Source organism: Sebastes fasciatus, chromosome 14 (assembly GCF_043250625.1).
Source record: "Sebastes fasciatus isolate fSebFas1 chromosome 14, fSebFas1.pri, whole genome shotgun sequence".
NCBI lineage: Eukaryota > Metazoa > Chordata > Actinopteri > Perciformes > Sebastidae > Sebastes > Sebastes fasciatus.
In genome coordinates, this window is record NC_133808.1 from 32,038,261 (window position 1) to 32,061,122 (window position 22,862).

Here is a 22,862-nt window from a genome sequence, read left to right on the forward strand (position 1 = left end):
GTTTGATGAGTGCTTCCCTTAACGAACGGAGTTATCAGCCGTGGCCAAATGGTTCACACGTGATCACCACGCTTTCACATCGTTCTATATATTAACTCACAGACGTCGTTCACAGTTCTTTCTTTGTGTTCTGTTTAACACAGCTTTCCAAACTGGTTAAGGGGAATCTGAATCCCCACCGACCGCTGTGATACTGTGGGGAAATATGGTAAATCCCTTTATGCCGTGTTAAAAACCTCCCACGTAGGTGAAATCCGTTTAAAGGTCCGCGCTCTGGGGTTGAGGAGGAAATGCTCTTTTCCCTGCCGTTTTCAAAGCCACACTAAAACCCCCGCCGCTCTGAAATTTTGATTTGTAAGAGCCGGTTTCAAACAGCGCCGAGGTTTCAGCCTCGTACGCCACGCAGAGCGGTGTTTGTCCCGGCGTCAGGTTGGATCAGGAGCTTGTGTCTGATGGTGCTGGACAGCTTTGTCCCTCTCTGCGGGGGACGCAGGAAGCTTTTTACCACTACAGCTGCTGCAACCAGTCGTTTCTCCGGTTATAGATTACTGTAGTGATCATTTTATCATAAAATCATTAGTTAGTGAAATATGTCCATCACATCTTCAGTTTGCTTGTTTTGTTCTGACCAACAGTCAAAGATATTCAATTTAAAACAATATCAAAATGGAAAATTTTAAAATCTTCACATTGGAGAAACTGAAACCAACAAATATTAATTTGCCACGAAAGATACGCCAACACAAAGCACCAAATATGATGTGCTCGATTACTTTAGACTCTACGTGACATAATACAAAATGACTTTTAACACCAGGGGCTCGTGAGTTTGACTTGAACTTGAGCCTTTTGACTTGAAGAGGATTCAAAATGAACTGAACAAACTGAATTTCTATCTTTTGTCGGTTGTTGCTGAATCCATGAAAAGTGTTTTTTGAACACTGGACTCTTTATTTTTGGTGAATATTATTGGGACTTGAATTTGATTATCTTACACTTAAAGCATCAGTAGGCAGATTGGAGCAAATATGACAAATATTATAAAACGGTCGCTATATCGTGACAGTAGTGCATGAAACAGGTAACCTGAAAAAAATCATGTGTCTCTGTGTCATCCGGTGCTCCTAACGGCATCTGCAAGATTTCACAGACCGGAGGAGAACAAGCAGTCAGAGCTGATCTGAGGTCTGCTGTCCAGCTGCCGTCTATGAGAGCCGGCTGTCAATCACTCTGAACTCTGACCAAACGGTCAAACTAGGCAGCGCTGATCAGATATGAATCAATATTCTGTTACGTTAATGCCTATTTCTCTCCTCAGATGTTCTCAGAATCATCTTGTAGTGCACGGTTTAGCTGGAAAATGAGAACGTTTGTGACGCCGCCGCCGCCGCCATTGTGAAATCTGTTGAAGGAACGCCAAGTTCTGGTCACATGACCGGAGCACAGCCAATAGGAACGCTCTCTCTGAAATGACCTGTGATTGGTCAAGGTCTCCCGTCACGTGCTAGATGTTCTAAAGTCTGAAAACAGAGCCATGAGGAGGAGCAGAAGTCTAGTTTTCTCTCAGAACACTTGAATTACAATCTGCTGAAAGGTTATTATGGGATTTTTGCCAAATATCTACTGCCTACTGCAGCTTTAACTCCCCAGACCCACGTTGTTTGAACCAATCTGACAGCATCCGATCAAGTTTGAGGAGAAAACCATGAAGAACTGACGTTATGTTACTGACGTTGCATTTGGTGGAGAGTGCATTATGACTTGTTTAGGATTTGGGATTAGAGTGCAAAGACTTGACACTTACTTGGTCGTACCTCTGCTATATACTGTATATATTATTGTCTGTAAATGTCACTGCTTTTATCTCATGAACTATGACATGATTTAGCTTTTGCTAACCTCTTTCTCTCTCTTTCTCTCTTTATCTCTCTCAGCTCTCAGTCCGTGGATCTCGTCTTTCTCCCGCTCCGGCGTGAGAGACTTCTCCCAGCTGACCCTTGACCTGACGAGGAATGAGCTGATTGTGGGTGCCAGGTGAGGAACCTTAAATCCACTCAGCTCTTCACCTCACAAAGCACATTACTGAGGACGTGATAGCCTTTCTGACTCACTCACGCCGTGCCGGTTGTTCGGATAATGATGCTTCTTAAATGGCCTCGTTGGACCCGGTCGAGCTTCGGATTTAGCAGAAATATATCATGATGTCACAGCAGCGTGTTCTGGTTCTGCCTGATTTGACCCTGTTTAAAAACACACTAATGCAACCAGTAGTTCACACACCACTCACACGGAGCTAAAAACAATGTGTTAAGACTGACGGACGGTCACAGTGTGGCCTTTAATCGGCTTTGCTTTAAGTTGACAGCAGCTAAAATGGCCTGTCTCTTCTCTCATACTTCATATTTTGTGGATAAAGTCGTGTCACGTTGTGCACACACTCTTATCTCTATGTTTCCTCTCTCTCTCCTCGACCCAGAAACCACCTGTTCAGACTGGACCTCAGCAACATGTCGCTGATACAGGTAGGCCGGCTGCTCTTCTTCTTCTCTGTTGTTGAGGACGTTAATGTCTGCTGGTTTTGAGTAGAGGTCAACCCATTTGGATTCTCAAAGGCTGATATAATAGTGAAGATTTGGAGCAGGAAAAAGCTGATTAACCGGCTGATATCGGCTACTTATGCCGTTTTTACTGAACCAGTTTAATCATTCGTAGAACATCCAGAAGTGTGATTTGGTGGATTACATCGTTGGAATGTGTTACTGGCCAGGATTACTTCTGTGGTGCGTCTCGTACGTTGTTAAATGCTACTCTAATAAACTATTAATGTTGGCTCATATTCCCGCGGTAAAGAGGATCCTTAAGTATGCGATTTAATTGCAGCAGCAGTAGTAGTAGTAGTAGTAGTAGTAGGAGCAGTAGTAGTAGTAGTAGTAGTAGTAGTAGTAGTAGTAGTAGTAGTAGTAGTAGTAGGAGCAGTAGTAGTAGTAGTAGTAGTAGTAGTAGTAGTAGTAGTAGTAGTAGTAGTAGTAGTAGTAGTAGTAGTAGTAGGAGCAGTAGTAGTAGTAGTAGTAGTAGTAGGAGCAGTAGTAGTAGTAGTAGTAGTAGTAGTAGTAGTAGTAGTAGTAGTAGGAGCAGTAGTAGTAGTAGTAGTAGGAGCAGTAGTAGTAGTAGTAGTAGGAGCAGTAGTAGTAGTAGTAGTAGGAGCAGTAGTAGTAGTAGTAGTAGGAGCAGTAGTAGTAGTAGTAGTAGCAGTAGTAGTAGTAGTAGTAGGAGCAGTAGTAGTAGTAGTAGTAGTAGTAGTAGTAGGAGCAGTAGTAGTAGTAGTAGTAGTAGGAGCAGTAGTAGTAGTAGTAGGAGCAGTAGTAGTAGTAGTAGTAGTAGTAGGAGCAGGAGCAGTAGTAGTAGTAGTAGTAGTAGGAGCAGGAGCAGTAGTAGTAGTAGTAGTAGGAGCAGGAGCAGTAGTAGTAGTAGTAGTAGGAGCAGTAGTAGTAGTAGTAGTAGTAGTAGTAGTAGTAGTAGGAGCAGGAGCAGTAGTAGTAGTAGTAGTAGTAGGAGCAGGAGCAGTAGTAGTAGTAGTAGTAGGAGCAGGAGCAGTAGTAGTAGTAGTAGTAGGAGCAGTAGTAGTAGTAGTAGTAGGAGCAGTAGTAGTAGTAGTAGTAGGAGCAGTAGTAGTAGTAGTAGTAGCAGTAGTAGTAGGAGCAGTAGTAGTAGTAGTAGTAGTAGTAGTAGTAGTAGTAGTAGTAGCAGTAGTAGTAGTAGTAGTAGTAGTAGTAGGAGCAGTAGTAGTAGTAGTAGGAGCAGGAGCAGTAGTAGTAGTAGTAGTAGTAGTAGTAGTAGTAGGAGCAGTAGTAGTAGTAGTAGTAGCAGTAGTAGTAGGAGCAGTAGTAGTAGTAGTAGTAGTAGTAGTAGTAGTAGTAGCAGTAGTAGTAGTAGTAGTAGTAGTAGTAGCAGTAGTAGTAGTAGTAGTAGTAGTAGTAGTAGTAGGAGCAGTAGTAGTAGTAGTAGTAGTAGGAGCAGTAGTAGTAGTAGTAGGAGCAGTAGGAGCAGGAGCAGTAGTAGTAGTAGTAGTAGTAGTAGTAGGAGCAGTAGTAGTAGTAGTAGGAGCAGGAGCAGTAGTAGTAGTAGTAGTAGTAGTAGTAGTAGTAGTAGTAGTAGTAGGAGCAGTAGTAGTAGTAGTAGTAGCAGTAGTAGTAGGAGCAGTAGTAGTAGTAGTAGTAGTAGTAGTAGTAGTAGTAGTAGTAGCAGTAGTAGTAGTAGTAGTAGTAGTAGTAGTAGTAGGAGCAGTAGTAGTAGTAGTAGTAGTAGGAGCAGTAGTAGTAGTAGTAGGAGCAGGAGCAGTAGTAGTAGTAGTAGTAGTAGTAGTAGGAGCAGTAGTAGTAGTAGTAGGAGCAGGAGCAGTAGTAGTAGTAGTAGTAGTAGTAGTAGTAGTAGTAGTAGTAGGAGCAGTAGTAGTAGTAGTAGTAGCAGTAGTAGTAGGAGCAGTAGTAGTAGTAGTAGTAGTAGTAGTAGTAGTAGTAGTAGTAGCAGTAGTAGTAGTAGTAGTAGTAGTAGTAGTAGTAGGAGCAGTAGTAGTAGTAGTAGTAGTAGGAGCAGTAGTAGTAGTAGTAGGAGCAGGAGCAGTAGTAGTAGTAGTAGTAGGAGCAGTAGTAGTAGTAGTAGTAGTAGGAGCAGGAGCAGTAGTAGTAGTAGTAGTAGGAGCAGTAGTAGTAGTAGTAGTAGGAGCAGTAGTAGTAGTAGTAGTAGTAGGAGCAGGAGCAGTAGTAGTAGGAGCAGGAGCAGTAGTAGTAGTAGTAGTAGTAGTAGTAGTAGTAGTAGTAGGAGCAGGAGCAGTAGTAGTAGTAGTAGTAGGAGCAGTAGTAGTAGTAGTAGTAGGAGCAGTAGTAGTAGTAGTAGTAGCAGGAGCAGTAGTAGTAGGAGCAGTAGTAGTAGTAGTAGTAGTAGTAGTAGGAGCAGTAGTAGTAGTAGTAGTAGTAGTAGTAGTAGTAGTAGGAGTAGTAGTAGTAGGAGCAGTAGTAGTAGTAGTAGTAGGAGCAGTAGTAGTAGTAGTAGTAGGAGCAGTAGTAGTAGTAGTAGTAGTAGTAGTAGTGTGCCATTTCCCCTGCGGTGATAATGTTTGGCTCAACAATCCGATATTATTACCTTTTTTTTTTTTTGCAAATTACTGAATTGATCCTGATTTCAGTGCTATTTTAATATGCTTAATTAATTGATATTATTGGGTATATTGTTGCTATTTAATTGACAAAGAAGACAGTTTTAAAACTAATTAAATACTCATTTATTGTTACATGCAGAACACAGAACGGACCGCCGGTCTATGTGTGTTAACTCCTCCATTGTTGTTGTTGATGCACTTGTAGCTACATGAAGGATGTGATGGTTGATTGTGGTGGTATTTGTTCCGCCCGTCGCTCCATAGTGATGGGCTGGGTAAAAAAGTGAGGTTCATTCAATAACTAGAAGGCCAGCCGGAGAGCGCAGACCTCCGCCAAGGCCACGCTCTGTCTCACAATGTTAATGAAATACATTTAATGGGTTCTTCCTTTGGCCCATGCTACACTCTTCCAGTAGCTTTTCTGTAATCCTGCCGAACCTAAAACATAACCTACATAACGTCCTTGCCAAAGGTAACAATTTACAGCAATATCAAATGAATTTGGAGGTTTTGAACTCTTAAAGATCCCTTCTTACATTACCTATACATGTGGTGGTTGCACCAGTTGAAAATCTTTAACTTCTGAGCACCTTGTTGACTGGTTTTATAGACTTTGTTTCTGCTGTGGTGCTCTCCTACCTCATTAAGAGGACGTCACATGTCAATAAAACCTTGTTGTTGTTAATGTGACATCCCTTTCCTTTGATTTTCTGTCTCAGGAGGTGATGCTTTACATCTGGTGAGCCACAATGACCATCTAACTACAGACTTATTCTACTAGAAATGTGAAAAATCATCCCCACATCAGGGATATGACCAAACCACTGATGTGTTGTAAAAGTTAATGACAGGGATATTTATTCAGTTTGGATTTCCTTGTGGAGAAAGAGGGCCTTTGCTGAGGTAAGAATCAGCATAAATGTGTTGTTTTTATTATCCTCCATGTTGCAGAGGATGTAATTAAACTGTAGAGTTGCACATAGACACTTGCATGATGTGTGTTTTGCGGAGGTGTCGTGTTGTAGAGTAGCTGTGGTACAGCCGGGGGTGTTGGCTCTGGGGCACAGGGGTTGCCGTACGGTTGCATCAGGATTCGCAAATGACAATCCCCCGACTCTCTGTGGGACTGTGTAATCTAAAGCAGTATATCACTGTCACTGAGTAAAGAAAAGCACTCTTTATATAACACACACAGTACAGTGCACTCAGCTTCCACCAAGCTTCAGATGACTGAAGGATGTCTCCTCTTCACTTTGACTAAGTTTTCTACCGCCGCAGGGCACATTGCATTATATATCTGTTAAGGTTATTAACGGCACTTCTTTTGACTCTTATAAGTATGCAAGTGAAGGAGATGGGAGTGTAAAGTATGCAAGTGAAGGAGATGGGAGTGTAAAGTATGCAAGTGAAGGAGATGGGAGTGTAAAGTATGCAAGTGAAGGAGATGGGAGTGTAAAGTATGCAAGTGAAGGAGATGGGAGTGTAAAGTATGCAAGTGAAGGGGATGGGAGTGTAAAGTATGCATGTGAAGGGGATGGGAGTGTAAAGTATGCAAGTGAAGGGGATGGGAGTGTAAAGTATGCAAGTGAAGGGGATGGGAGTGTAAAGTATGCAAGTGAAGGGGATGGGAGTGTAAAGTATGCAAGTGAAGGAGATGGGAGTGTAAAGTATGCAAGTGAAGGAGATGGGAGTGTAAAGTATGCAAGTGAAGGGGATGGGAGTGTAAAGTATGCAAGTGAAGGGGATGGGAGTGTAAAGTATGCAAGTGAAGGAGATGGGAGTGTAAAGTATGCAAGTGAAGGGGATGGGAGTGTAAAGTATGCAAGTGAAGGAGGTGGGAGTGTAAAGTATGCAAGTGAAGGGGATGGGAGTGTAAAGTATGCAAGTGAAGGAGATGGGAGTGTAAAGTATGCAAGTGAAGGAGATGGGAGTGTAAAGTATGCAAGTGAAGGAGGTGGGAGTGTAAAGTATGCAAGTGAAGGAGATGGGAGTGTAAAGTATGCAAGTGAAGGAGGTGGGAGTGTAAAGTATGCAAGTGAAGGAGATGGGAGTGTAAAGTATGCAAGTGAAGGAGATGGGAGTGTAAAGTATGCAAGTGAAGGATGTGGGAGTGTAAAGTATGCAAGTGAAGGATGTGGGAGTGTAAAGTATGCAAGTGAAGGGGATGGGAGTGTAAAGTATGCAAGTGAAGGAGATGGGAGTGTAAAGTATGCAAGTGAAGGAGGTGGGAGTGTAAAGTATGCAAGTGAAGGAGGTGGGGGTGTAAAGTATGCAAGTGAAGGAGGTGGGGGTGTAAAGTATGCAAGTAAAGGAGAACACAGAAAGTCACGGGAGGTCTCGTTTTTTAGATTAGGTTACAACCTGCTCACACATTGGCAATAAAAAACACGTGTAAAAACTTACTTACTGCCCCTTTAAGCATTACATTTGCAGCTTTACGTTATTATTTCACGGACAAAGACGTGCATTATTTGACGCTACAGGACGAGAGCACATCAGCAGACTCGACTCCGTCTGACAAAGTCATCCTTTCACAGCCGCCACGACTGAATGACATGATGTGTACAGCTGCCACCCGTGTGTCACCGCCGATATCAATGCGTCCTTTGTCTGCGTGTCCTAGTTGTCTGCTTCTGGAGGAGAGAAGTTGACTTATGTGGGTTTTTATTTGTTTTTCACCCTCGTCGTGTTGTTCTCTGTGAAGCTGTTCTCTTTGTGCTGAAAAACACATCTGCCATCTTAACATCCTCATGACATGTAGGAATCAAACACACATACATGCTACCTAGTGTCACTGCACACACATCCTCAGCTTATCGTGATCTATCGGGAGAAATGAGGTTGTTCCTGTTTCACTCCAGGTGTCGTCTGTGATGCTGAAGAGGCTGAAACCAACAAGAACAGTATACAAACTGCCCGGTGGAGCAGAGAGGAGGGTCTGCTGCACCTCCGTGCTCACGCTGTCCAAAGAGACGAGAGGAGGGCGGCATCTTAAAATACTCCCTTTTCTTTAGTTGTATAACCGAATGGAAAACAAACCCAAATCTCCCACTTCCCCGGTCCGAGCCTCCGCTTCCACATCAAAGTCTGGTTTCTCCGAAGGCGTTGGGTTTAGATTTAGATATGGAGCCTGAATATCACAACCACCTGTCGGAGGCTGAGGCTGTTTTCTCACTCTGGGGTTGTTTGTTTGAGTTCACTTCAGCTGTCTGAGCTCCGATCTCCTCATTAAAGCGTAGCTCTTTACTCACATCACCAGGGAACCATGTCAGCACCCAGTTTAGTGTACTAATGTACACTGTAAGGACAGGTGTGAGTGTCATCACCTGCACTCTTTTATGATAATAGAGGTGGAGATTACCAATCAGGTGACTGAATCTTTTCATGTGTCATGATGGCAAAATAGCGGGAACTACCACAGAGGATGTTCTCCAGGTGTTTATATGTCCAAACCAACCACTACACAGGGCCACATTGAGGAAATACAATAAATCTGAGATTTCAAGAATAAAGTCAAAATATTATTAATTAATTAATTTATTAATTTATTCATTTTACGTGTTATTTTCTTTTTTTCTCGTAAACTTCTGACTTTATTCTATAAATCTCAGATGTTTTTTCCCTCTATGTGGCCCTAATACTCCGTAGTACATTGTCTCTTTGGCCCTCACTGCATTAGACTTATATACTATATACTGAGACTATAAACTGTGTTACCTTCATCACAATGACATGGCTCTTTAGATAGTAAAGGTTGCTGACCCCGGTCCTTCACCCTCCGCCTAGCCACTTCCACTCCGTTTGTGTGTTTGTGTGGAGGCTCCGCCACATCAAGTGCCATCCCAAACTAGTTAGCGGGGAGTGGAAGTGGGTTATAACGCTCCAACAGCGAGTCTGCATCGATGCCGACTTAACCAGCTCCACTTACTGACCACGTGCAACACTGCTAGGTGTTCGTCATGGCTTCCTTCCATACTTGTTACCATCTCTCCTTTGTCATGTGATGATTGAGCATCAGACTGTAGGGAAATGTCCTTTTTGTTTATTCACTGAAAACCTCCAGGCGCTTTCCCAGAGTCTGCTTTCCCCTCTATAAAATCACAACAACGAGCAGGTAGAGAAAGAGCCGGTCTCTGAAGGCTTTGAAAGCTCTCCACGGAGACGTCCTGCTAGCTGCCGCACACCAGGGAGCCTCTTTTCTACGACTCCACACATCTACAGACTGGAAGCCGTTCACTCTCACATCCACTCCTCTCTGCTCTCTCATTTGTCCTCATCTCTGCTCTGCATGTGTGATTCTTCACTGTTGTTCTCGCTCCTTTTCTTCCTGTTATCTTCTCCGTCTTTCATTCTGCTGCCTACCTCTTTATCCCCGGCTCTCCTCGTCTGCCTCCTCCTCCTCTCTCCCTCTCTCTCTTTCTCTCTCCGCTGATTGCCTACGCCTTCATTCCTCCACGCTTGCCTGCTCACTAATGGCCGTGGCAGGTGTTCTGTCCAGAACGGCCCGGGCTGAGCCTTTAAAAGACCCAGAATCAGCACCTCGGTGCCCCCTCCTCACTGCCCCCCCTCTGGCATGGTCCACCTTCACAACCCTCTGCAGAACTGGCCCACTAGTCTGATGTGAGAAACATACATCCAGCCCTCCGTCTCCTCTGCTGGCACCCAGACGCTGTTTGTTTTGGCTTCAGGTGTGAGACGGATCGGTAATGTGGTGCCGTCATGGATAGCCCGTTGGATGACACACATACAATCTGTAATAGCCTCACAGTGAAGAAGAGGGAAGCAGACACTATAACGGGGGGGGGGGTGATGGTGGTAACAGCGGTGTGTGGTTACGTGATAATGGTCCGACCGGTCCAGCAGAGAAAGCAGCATTGTGAGCGCCCCCCCCCCTCTCTGGGTTTCTTTTCAATCAATCAGCGTCAGTGTGACTTTCAGCCTCCTCTCAATGGCCCACCTGTATTTGAAGGTAAAGCCAGTCGTGCTTTGCGTCCCTCAGGGGGCCGGGTCCATTTCTACAGGTCCGTCCACTTCTGAGTGTCGCTGCTGCCGTTAACTTTCACAGTCGGCTGCTGCTGCCTTCAGATGAGGCTTTGACTTCTAGAAGTAAAGTATGCTGAGCATTGAAGTGCTTTAAGTCGTGAGAGCAGCGTTGTAAAGAGGCAAACAAAGACAAACAAACTTCACTCCACCCCGTTTTCAAAAGTGGTTCATGATTTTGACTCATAGAAATATGAGTAGAACGGACATTGAGCTGTTTTCCGTGGTCATTTGACGAGTACAAAAGAAAATAAGATGATAGAACTTTATTAATCCCGAAGGAAATCCTTGTACCAGAGATCGCTCAAAATTACAACAAGTTCAAATGTATAAAATAAAAAGTACTATTTCTAGCAGCAGTGCCGAATAGAATAACAATAAAGTAAAATCAGTAAATAAGATAAGTAAAATAATAACATAATAACATTGCACTTGATGGACATTAATATTTTACACAATGAACAGTGATATTGATATTATTTTTGTTCTCAGTGTCCGGTGTTTTCAATGGTGCTTGTTGTTAGTTGCTATGGTGACAACACATGTCAATGGGGTCATAAAGTGTGGACGCAGCTCGCCAGAAAAGGAGCAGACGCAGCTCCAGAGATGGATGGATGGCTGGCTAGTTAGCGGGGAGTGAGGCGGAGGGACCGTAAGACGCAGCGCTCATCTTCTGTAACCAGTGCAGCATTAAAACTTTGCCGAATTAGCATTATTGTTAAGCAGCAGCAGCAGCAGCAGCAGCAGCAGCAGCAGCAGACACTTAGCAGAGTATTGAAGCAGACGTAAAGGTGCATTGGAAAGGTGTTGCAGAGAGCGGGACATGTCCCACAGCAGCGCTGCATCTCTAGTTGACTACCTTTACCGGCTCCTAGAGAACATGGGACGGATGAAATGTCTCACTAACGTCCTGTATGAGATGCTCAATGTGTCGTCTCTCCTCGGAGAGCTGTGGAGTCCAGATGTTCAAGTACACGAGCAAACAAACTGTTATCACCAAATTGTCCAGCTGAACTGAGTTTACTGGAGCTCCCTCAGTGATAAACAGGATGTATAAAAGCTGACTGAAGGACCATCAAATCCAACAGTCAGCAGTCAGGATGCAGTAACTCTGGAGCTACAGGATGAACCTTACAGATGATGTACAGTCGGCCTTGTTTTGTACTGAACTGAATGAACGAAGAATCCCAGGAGCGGTACCTTAATATCATGGCCGTTATGTGATTGTTTAATGATAAACTATGAAGTCAGACTTGCTCTTCACCTCTGCACAGTCTATACTGTATGTACTGTATATATATATAGTGCACTTCTTATATTTACCAGCCGCAACAGCGTCGCTTGTGTTGTTTTCACCTTGTAAGTCTGTGTGTGTCATCATGGCAGAATGTGATCCTGGAGACTCCTACTGGAGCGGGAACTACCACAGAAGATGCGGTTATCTGTGACTGAGTTGTAGATATCTGTTATGACAAACTTCATAAACATGAATGGCAAACTTAGTTTGAATCGTACTACTCCAACATGTAATTACAGATATCTAAAATCAGAGTTTAGCCTAGTCAAAGTAGAGTTATGGATATCTTGAGTTAGAGTTTTGACTAGGCAAAATGACGTTGCAGATCCCTCTAATGAATATCCTGTCTAGCTATTAAATGTTAAAGCAGCTTGCCATAGAGTAAAACTCCCAGTAAACAGTCAACATGAAAACAAGAAACCAAAACCTGGAGAGCGCCTGAGTATATCTTTATAACATATATCATACTTTAGTGTATTTTCAACAGATGTGTAGTTCCAGTTGTAGTCAGATTGTAGTAGGACACATTCAGTTGCATCATTGTCTGTGGGGCCTCGGTTTTAATGGTGATATTGCCTTTGAAATTCAGATTTTAAATTAAATGAAAATGTCACAACTTGGGGATTTTAATTTTTGTATTCTTCTATTCATATTTGTTGGTATTTATTTATTTATTTTCGTTGTGATTTATTATCACTATTTACTTTGTTTCTCTTTATTTTAATTTTATTTATTTATTATTATTTTATTTTTTTCCCTATTTATTTTTGTTTATTATTATTCCTATCCTATTTTTTTATTATTTTATTTCTATTTTCTAACTTTATCTTATTTTTATTTATTTATTTGAATCCTTTATTTTTCTTCTCTTCTCTCCTAATAGAAGTATAAATGAACATGTTTATTTTTCCTCCCTGTACATTTATGTATTCTCCGGTAAATCTTATTTTCTTTTTTGTTGTTACTTACGACTTATTCCTATTCTTTAGCTTCTAACCTTTCAAATGGGACGATTTTGGGAGGATGTTGAAGGGAGCTAGTTGAGAGCCCTGGTCATCACCTGGACATTATAATGCCCTTTAGTAGCACCCTGCTCTCTATCCACATACTGTACTTCATGCTCCATCAGCCAGCAGCAGGCTCACAGCGGGGCCGCTCAGCCGTCCTACTCAGTCACAGCCGACTCTCTGAATATCACATGCTGCTGTTTATTCTTAGAGTTTGTTGTCTCTGTCCTTCACCCTCCTTCTCTTTTCATTTTTAAACTCTTCTCTCTCCGTCTGTTTGTTGTGAGCTGTAGAGCTGCTGGTATTAGTGCTGCTGGTGGTGGTCTGACTGCAGTCCACCCACATGCTCTGTCTTTCTGCTGCGCCGGTCGGCCTGATCTCTGCCGCCGCAATCACAGCGACGAGGAGGAAGGTGGTGGGAGGTGTGTGTGTGTGTGTGTGTGTGGTTATAACAGCGGCGGTAGAGAGAAAGAGGGAGAGGAGAGCTGTTTCTGTCATCTGTTTCTCTGATTGTTTATCTTTCTTTGTACTGGGATGCAGATATGCCAGATGTGCTACGAGCAATTCCACTGCTGCCACCAAGAAAAAAAAAATAACAATAAAAAAATAACAGCAACTTTTGATGGGAAAACTTTTCATGTCTGAGATGGGAGTGAATGCACGGCCGGTCTTTTCCTTCCTCCTTTTCTCTCACCTTCTTTTGTACTTTCAAAGTAATCCAAAAAAACACAAGCAGAGCTCTGTTTAGACGGCTCTTTCTTTCTTCCGTATGTTGGAAGGTACTAACCGGAGATGGAATATTGATTTGTCTCCCGCTAACACATTTGTACAAGACCACAGAGCTGCAGAACAGTGGCTTATTTCAACCCAAACGTTGATGTATTTGTCACATAACTCCCGTACTTAAGTAACGCCACCTACGTAGTTATCTCAACCAAAAGGTTGACGTATTTGTCACATAACTTCCGTACTTAAGTAACGCCACTTCTGTATTTATTTTGTCCTAAACGTTGACGTATTTGTCACGTAACTCCCGTAGTTATTTTAACCCAGACGTTAACTTATTTGTCATGTGACTTCCGTACTTAAGTAACGCCACCTACGTAGTTATCTCAACCAAAAGGTTGACTTCTTTGTCATTTAACTTCCGTACTTAAGTAACGCCACTTCTGTATTCATTTGAACCAAAACAACAACAACAATAACAGCATCTTTTGATGGGAAAACTTTTCATGTCTGAGATGGGAGTGAATGCACGGCCGGTCTTTTCCTTCCTCCTTTTCTCTCACCTTCTTTTGTACTTTCAAAGTAATCCAAAAAAACACAAGCAGAGCTCTGTTTAGACGGCTCTTTCTTTCTTCCGTATGTTGGAAGGTACTAACCGGAGATGGAATATTGATTTGTCTCCCGCTAACACATTTGTACAAGACCACAGAGCTGCAGAACAGTGGCTTATTTCAACCCAAACGTTGATGTATTTGTCACATAACTCCCGTACTTAAGTAACGCCACCTACGTAGTTATCTCAACCAAAAGGTTGACGTATTTGTCACATAACTTCCGTACTTAAGTAACGCCACTTCTGTATTTATTTTGTCCTAAACGTTGACGTATTTGTCACGTAACTCCCGTAGTTATTTTAACCCAGACGTTAACTTATTTGTCATGTGACTTCCGTACTTAAGTAACGCCACCTACGTAGTTATCTCAACCAAAAGGTTGACTTCTTTGTCATTTAACTTCCGTACTTAAGTAACGCCACTTCTGTATTCATTTGAACCAAAACAACAACAACAATAACAGCATCTTTTGATGGGAAAACTTTTCATGTCTGAGATGGGAGTGAATGCACGGCCGGTCTTTTCCTTCCTCCTTTTCTCTCACCTTCTTTTGTAGTTTTCAAAGTAATCCAAAATAACACAAGCAGAGCTCTGTTTAGACGGCTCTTTCTTTCTTCCGTATGTTAGAAGGTACTAACCGGAGATGGAATATTGATTTGTCTCCCGCTAACACATTTGTACAAGACCACGGAGCTGCAGAATTGTACTTAATGTCTTTGTCTTTGACTGGATTGCTTTTGTGAGTCAGCGTTGTCGGTTTGTGTCAGACAGCTCTGTAGTTTCTTTCTTAGTCAGGCATGCTAAGAAATGTCTTCACACACTGCTGCTTCCAAGCACATTTCTCACATATCTGCACAAGCATTTCTATCTCTTGCACTCACAGATGTGCCGCTATGTGCTGAGGTCGAGGTGTCAGAGGCGTCAGAGGCTCCGGCGTTAGCCTCATGTGAGGAATGTAACTCCTGGTATCAGCCACTCAGCGTGCACGGGGGTCACGGATGTACTGACCTTTCTTTTTACTAAGCTTAAGTACCAGCATTGACGGAGAGGATGGGAATAAGAAAAGGAGAATAAGAATGGGAACCGCAGGTAGAAATATGCAGCGGTGAAAAGACGATATTAAAACCTCCTGCTCTTCGCTGACATTTCTGTAGAAGTAGAATTGATGCATTTTGTACTCTGAAAGAACGGCGTGTTCGGTAAATTGAAAAGCAGAATAGAAAGTGCAGATATTATTATATAAAGGAATACTCACAGAATAGACACAAAGGAATGCAGCAATTACTTGTGTTGTTAGTATCAAACAGTAAAACCCCCCCGCAGGCTGGAGAGGTGGCTCTGAAACGTGTTCAGCTCGCTGAGCAACGACAGCAGCTGTACTCGGCCTGGATTCACAGCAGTCGGTTGGACGGACTCCAACAGTGACAAAGCTTCATGCCAACAAAAAAAGAAAAGAAAAGGTATTAAAACGACCATAAAAAACTGCTCATAGCACTTGTGCAGAGTAAGCCTTTTCTCAGCTGTTTATTGATGAGCTCAGTGGGCTCCGATATGCAGATTGAGCTTGTTGCAAGTGTGGTTAGCTGTCTATTGTTGCTGCTTGTGACTAAATGAACTCATTCAAAACAGGTTTTCTCTTGAACGTTCCTTTATAAGGTTGACCTGTGATTTAAATGAATTAGAGCTGCAACTATTGTAGATCATTTTCCTGATTAATGGATTAGTCATCTGGTCTATCAGTGTTTCCCGAAGCCCAAGATGACATCCTCAAAAGTCTTACATTATACGTTTGTTTGACCTTGTGTGCACATGTTCTGTAGCGATGCTTATAGAGAGCGATCTAATAAACTACGGAGTAAACAACTGAAGGACATTAACACGGCAGCATGACATGAATAAAACAGCAAACATTAATACAACATAGATGGAAAATAAAAAGTTAAAGGGACTGTTTGTAACTTTTTAAGCGTATAAATGTAGCGGGTCGGGACACATGCGCGCTCGCGTGTGGCCCGGCGTCCCCGCTCCTCTGCCTGCTCGCCTTCACTCACACAGCGTGCGCGTTCTCGCTCTCTCGCTCCACCTCTAGACGTGAACGTGCGCTCACTCCACACTGCAGAAGAGTTAGTTTAGCTCTGAGAATATCTAGTGAATGTTCAGTGGACGTTTGTGCAGAAATAACTGCTGCAGCTCCTCCAGACCAACAGAGGTTTCCCGTGTCTTGTGAAGTGACGGAGCTCTGCAACGAGTTACGTTACCGTCTCGTTACCGACCGGGTGCCGGTGTCTCCCTGCTCCGCTCGCAGCCGGAGAGAGCAGGGAGACACGCTGCAGAGCCCCGCTACCTCAGCCTGCGCTGAAGCAGGAAAAGCCAACACTAGGATCAGATCTAAATCATGTTCATGGAGAGACCTTGGTCTGGTCAGCTAACATTACTGCCAAGCAGCTGAAATATAGAGTGATATTGTGCTTTTAGCTGACGTGTGTCGCCTCACTGTGTTGAGCGATGCTCGTTCAGGTATATTTAGAGCGAGCAGGCGCGAGCTAGATGCCGACTTTCGTTGATTTCACGGCCACAGGTGTCGCTGTTAACAAGCATTTCTGAAAGTTACAAATAGTCCCTTTAAACAGTAGTTGCCAGTGGCAGCCATGATACCTCCAGGGCGACAGCACAGCAGAGAACGTATATGGCCAAGAAGTGAAAGTCAATTGGTCGCTCCATGTCAACATCCTCGCCCAGCAGCAGAGCTACGCTTCCGCCATTTTGGACTGAAAGCGACTACCAGACGCCAGTACAACGTCCGCCTACAAAAGTAAAACTAAATGATTTCTATTCTATTGTCATATTCTCCTGAAATGATCTGTGTTGAACAATCAAATATTATAAATATAATAAGCGTTTTCAGTCCAAAATGGCGGCTGCAGCTGCTCTCAAAAAAACACCGGCGTTCCGTCTCTTTGCTTCTCGACTCTTTGAGCACATTGAGCACAGTGGAAGCTACTGCTTTGGAGCGGCCAAGAAGAATTGATTTCCGATTAAACACCGAATTTTATGCGGTAATCGGACGCGATGTCCAATACCGGTATCGAAATCGGAACAACTCTAGTTCTTTCGTCACGCCCTCTGGTGTACATTATAATCTATAATATAATATCTGGTATATATTATAAGGCCTTAAGACCAAGACAAGCCCAAGAAAAATATATCTGTGTGGAGAAACTATAAAGTCTGAACTCATTCAAAATAACAGTCCTGCTAGAAACTGGCCTCACGTTAAGAACGTGTGGAAGCAAATGGATAAAAGTGTACCAAAAAGCTTTTTAACGAGAGCAACGGGAGTAAATACTAGTTGTTTGGTGTGCAGCAGTAAAGGGAGGAGGAGGAGGAGGAAGAGGAGGAGGAGGAGGAGGAGGAGGGAGGTCTTTGTCAGTCCATCAGATAATCCCTGCATAGATAAGAGACGACAGCAACATGGAGGAGGAATGTAAACACCATATTACTGTCTGGATCTGCACCTATCTGTCTCCATCCATCTACCTGCCTCTACTCCTCTATCCTCATTCTCTCCATCCCTTCCTGCTTCTCTCTCTAAACCCCATCTGGTGAAATATCTCGGTGACATTTCTGCTCAGGAGAACATTATATTTGCTCCTGATGTGGAACTGCTGTTGCATTTCTATCAGCTTCGTTTCTCCGTTGAATCTCTTCCTCCGTGTCCATTACGTCGCTCCGCTGGTTTTCCCATTGTGAGGAACAATCAGGCCGTGCATCAATATTCAGACCTTTACTCTAAACCGTATTGTGTGTGGGCTTTCTCAGACGATAATGGACGTACACGCCACGGCGAAGCTGCTCGTTCATCCGGACCGGCGTCTCACGTCACCGTGTGGCGGGAGGAGGAGAGGAGGAGAGGAGGAGAGGAGAGAGGAGGAGAGGAGGAGAGGAAGAGAGGAGGAGAGGAGGAGAGGAGGAGAGGAGGAGAAAAGTTCAGCTTGAGTCTTTAAGGTGTAAAACACACGCCGCCTCGCTGTGATGCTGCAGGTGAGCTGCTGTTGGATTGCAGCGTTCCGTGTGGCGGAGCACAGTCGAGCGTTCCCCTCTGATTGGTTTGCTCTTTTTCTGGATGCATCGGGGGGGTAATGGGGTTGTGGAAAAAGGACGCTTGTGATTTTTTCTTTTCAAAAATGCAGTTCTTATTCCCTCCCAGAGCGAAGCATTGCAGCAGCCATTACCCCTGATATGAAGGAGGTTACAGCTGGAGAGGAGCCGTTCTGTGTAAGTGCTCAGCTTTCACATTAGTAAAGTTGTTTCGTGCGTCATCATCCGCGTGTTTCTGTTTATGTTGAGATCAGCTGTTCTCGTGGCGGAGCATCGTAAATCACTTAAACTTCACCAACACCGTCTTCGTAAGTCTTTCTAACAATCACCAACTCCGGTTTGGTTGAACTAAACGTCACAGAGTTTGATGTCGACTCTACACTCGTTCTTCGGAGGCAGAACATTAAACTAGCTAAATAAAATAACAAACATCGCCCGACCCCGTCGCCTACTATTGTTTATATGTTAAGCAACCTCTCGCCTGCCTTCCTCCTTTATCACCTGGACAAGAGTCCAAAAAACCTGACCTTTCACAACTACTCGCTGCCTGCTGACGTTATTCACGTTAAATAACGGTCCACTTCCGTGTTTTGGTGCGGTTGGCTTTCACACCTGATGCGAACCGTACACATGGACCGTACTCCAGACCACGGATCGTCAAACCGTCCCCGAGTACGGTACGGAGCGGTCACACTAATCACACAAACTGGACTTTGGGGACTGATGTGAAAGCATCCTGAAACTCTCACGAGACTCTGTGTTGTTGTACTTACCTCCTGCAAGTATTCTGTATTTCTACACTTGCAGGAAGGGTGCAGTTCTGTGTGACATGTTGACATAATTTTAATGCAGTAATAATAATAATAATAAATTGTACTTATATAGCACCTTTTAAAGAAACCCATGGACGCTTTACAAAGAGGGCACACACAATCCTACTGATAAATAAAACAGAGGATAAACAGTATCCAGGTAATTAAAACAAGTGATGTGATGCAGCGTGTAATTAGTTTTAGATTAAGGTTCTAGTAATGTAATGAAATCATGAAGCAAGTTCAAGGCACATTTTTATTATCTTCATTTTTCAAAACTGCAGCATTTTTTCTTGCAATTAATTCATAGTCAATATATTTTTTCCAAATGTTGTTTTTGTCATGAATACTTTCACACATAATGTGAATATTACGCAACGATAAAGCATCTTTTCTTCAGAACAAGGTTGATTTTTCTGAGCTTCGCGCCGCGAATAAAGGCATCAACCAATCACCAAAAACAACAACACGGAGGCTCCGTAGTCCGAACCAGGACGGCAAACTTTATCACTCCTTTCAACCTTCACAGATCCACTCCTTCCCTTCTTACCTTTCACAATAAAAGCGCTACACATATAATATTCACAGGCGAGTATTTCGCATTATCGTTACGTGTTGATTTTGGCGGTGCCTGTGGACAAAAGTGGTAGTGTTCCTGAGCACCATAGTCCCTTTTAGAAAACCTCTCATTCTACTGCAGCAGGGTCTGACAGTCGGATCCCTTCTAGCCAGAACCTCTGAAGGGACCCAAAGTGTTTTTCCTCGCTCCTGAGATCACCTCTGTTTGTAGTTTTCTCTCTGAGAACTCATCAGAAGTCCTGAGACAGGAAGTGGTCCCCCGTGTGATCGGGGTCCTGGGATTTGTCCTTGACGTGGTGTTTGTGTTGCTGGTTGTTGTTCTCGTTGAGCCTCGGTCTCAGATGATGATGAGCGTCCCCCCAGGTGGTGCTCGTCCTGCTGTGAGACATGATGGTCTGTCTCTTCAGAGCCTAAAGACCTCTTTACCAGATGTGAGGAAACAGTGGTGCTCACTGCAGTCTGTGTTTCTACCCTTCAGAAACGCAGTCTTCTGTGTAGTTTACCTTTTTGACATATCTTATGGTCAGTAATGTAACATACTCTTTCCTGTATATGTCCTTCATTCACTACTTAAAGTGTAATAAATGATTCAGTTAATTAACTGAAGCTTCCTCTTAGTCAACTAATCGCTCGTTTTGGTCTTCTCTTAGTCAACTCAGACTTCTTTAGTCGATTAGTCGTTTTTTATGCTTTATTTCATGCTGAATGACTTATTTATTTATAAGAAGCTCTTGAGCACATCTCTGGTTAACTCCAGATTTAAAGTGGTGCTTTAGTTTGATTCTTTGTGGAGAAACTCACTTTTACAGATCTGTTGATTAAATGAACTAATTATCACATTGCTTTACCGTTACTCTGCACGGTGATGATAACATTGACTCACTAACTTAAATTGAAATTAATTAAAGCTGTGATAATGCGTTAACGCAAATTTTGATTTAATTAGAGTGAAGATACTGGTATCGTAGTAAACTATAAATCTGATGAATCCATCGGTACCAACCATGTCAGACTAGCTGGTCATGAAGGAGGTTAAATAACGCTCCAAAGTTATGCTAAATTTTGGCGAGGAAAAACTGTCATGTCCATTTTCAAAGGGGTCCCTTGACCTCTGACCTCCAGATCAGTGAATGTAAATGGGATGGGTACAGATAACAAATAGAAAATGTGATTAATTAACTCTTTGAATCGATTGACAGCCCTAAAATAAACTGCTGATTAATTGAGTGAATTTAGATTAAGTTAATGAACTGAAACGTTAAAACAGTGTAAATCAGTGAAACGTGGCAGTAACATGAAGTAAAACCAGTCAAAAGGACAGTTCCTGGCGGGTGGAACAGCTGGTTTTTGCTGTTGTTTGGATCCCAGCATGCATCACTTCCCTGCAGTGGATGAAGGTCAGGAGAGCAGAGCTGAGGTCAAAAGTCACTGTTTGCTCCTTTAAACAGGAAACGTCTTGTGAAAACTCGCCCATCAACAACAGAGACCGCTGGCCAGAAGACAAACAAATCTGTTATCGCAGGTGTTTTTGTTGGACATGTAAACTCCTTTGGGACAGGAGGAACTGACATTTGGTTAAATACTGAAGACACAGTGCAGGTAGTAGTAGTGTGAAGCGTATATATATATATATATATATATATATATATATATATATATCTATGGTTTCCCATCTCCATTATGCATGGCACATACAGGCAGAGCGCTGAAGGGCAGCGTGGATTCATGGAGGATCTAAATGAATGAAAGGCCAGAGGACGGACATTAAGCCGACCCTCTCAGATATTCATACCCTCCATTCGCCCACAGTATCAAGCTCCTCTCCTCTCTCCCGCCCGAGTCTGATGACTCGCGGCTGATTTCATTCACACTCTTCATTAATTTTCTGTGCCGCAATTTGGCCGGAGATTTAATTATTGATGCGGTCTTTGTCAGAACGGGAGGGATAATCTGTGAGAGGAAGAGGAGGAGGAGGCTGCTGGTCAGCCTTTAATGTTCCTGCAGCTCGGCCGGCCGTCCGGCGGGGACGGAGTCTCCGTCTCTGATGGCGTACAGAGTGTTTGTGCAGTCGTACCGGCTTCTGTGCACGAGGTTGATCTTTGTTTTGGGGGTTTTATAAAGTGGTTTCCACAGAGAGGCGTGTGTCTCTACACTGGGGAAGATGTTGTGTTGGCTGCTGCAAGAGGAACATGATTTAGTTTTGTTCTATTCTGTCAGAAAGCAAGCAAATACTGTATATACACACGATACATAAGGGCACAGATTTAACCAGAAAGTTATTACCAATACCAGCTAAATTACCACAGTAACAAACTATAGTAAAACAATAAATACTTCAACATCACTCCTTTATTACCGTTTGTATACCGGTTGTTGTTAGGAAGTGAAACAGGTTATAATATAACCTGTTTATATTGAAAACATCTCCTACAAACAACTGGATTTATTCAAGTTTCTCACCAAAAACTACATTTTACAAGATTACATTTGAACACATCACGAAAACGTTACAATGTACCTTCACCCTTCAATCACTAAATAGAGCCTGAACGCATCATGATGTTATGCACCTCCTATGTTGAAGTCGTCAGGAGGAGAGCTAGTTAACATTAACTAACGCTACCTAGCTCTCCTCCTCCCGCTGATTTAAACACAAAGTTGTTGTTCACAATGTCTCATTATCAGGGGAAAAATAGGGTGCATTATATTACCAAAAATAACATTATACTGGGTGAAAGTAACCACCTCTTTTGGTCTAACTTTTGACCCAACAACAATGTAAATATGACATTTTTACTGGGTCAATAAATACATGTTTGTATGGCTGAGTAACCCAATGTTAATAATAACTTATAACACTAATGGTACATGTCCACAGCCTCCGTGTTTTCCACGCTCCCCATTCATTGTCTATGTAAGTAGCCGTGCAATGCATTCTGGTAGCGTGGCGTTGCGATTCGAGAGACTAGGCGTCACAACGCCCGCTCCTCATTTGCATAAAGTTGAGGGCTCGTCTACTTTATGTAAATCACGGGCGTCCGACGTGACTCGCCGCCTCTCCAAACTCCCAAGGATCTTTTAAAATAAACGTTGTTGATCTAATTAAAGACAGATTCATCAACATGGATTATTTCTCCTCAAATGTTTTCAGAAACACATCTCAGTGAACTATTTACGTGAAATAAGAGAAGAAAGTTTCCAAACGAGCCTCCAGACTGGTTCCGGTTTGAAAGCTGGGAGCAGCAGCCAACGGCGGGAAAGCGTTCGTCCAATCAGGAGCCGAGTGCCTTGTCTCTAGGGACAGCACACACAGCGTCCAATGTTAGGAAGCGTCGCGTCCCCTCACGATAAAAAATGCCCCTGTGGACACGTACCGTAAGACTAGGTGTTTTGGGATTGTTGACCCAGTGGTTTTTCTACCCATTAGTACCGGGTAAACTTTACCCTCGGTCTGTACTAGTTTGACTTAGTAACGGGTACCATGATTGATTCAAATTACTATTTTTTTAGTGTATAAAAGTCAGCCTGAGGTCT

General features: G+C 43.1%; 1 protein-coding gene across 4 annotated transcripts in view; it reads left to right on the forward strand.

The window, feature by feature from the left end:
- The window catches only part of sema5ba (sema domain, seven thrombospondin repeats (type 1 and type 1-like), transmembrane domain (TM) and short cytoplasmic domain, (semaphorin) 5Ba), a 220,391-nt gene that overhangs the window by 113,931 nt on the left and 83,598 nt on the right, over nucleotides 1-22,862 (forward strand). For all 4 annotated transcript variants that reach the window (XM_074657944.1, XM_074657943.1, XM_074657946.1 and 1 more), the window contains exons 4-5: nucleotides 1,935-2,034; nucleotides 2,477-2,522. In XM_074657944.1, coding sequence (XP_074514045.1) covers nucleotides 1,935-2,034; nucleotides 2,477-2,522 — 146 coding nt within the window. The remainder of the gene's footprint in view (nucleotides 1-1,934; nucleotides 2,035-2,476; nucleotides 2,523-22,862) is intronic.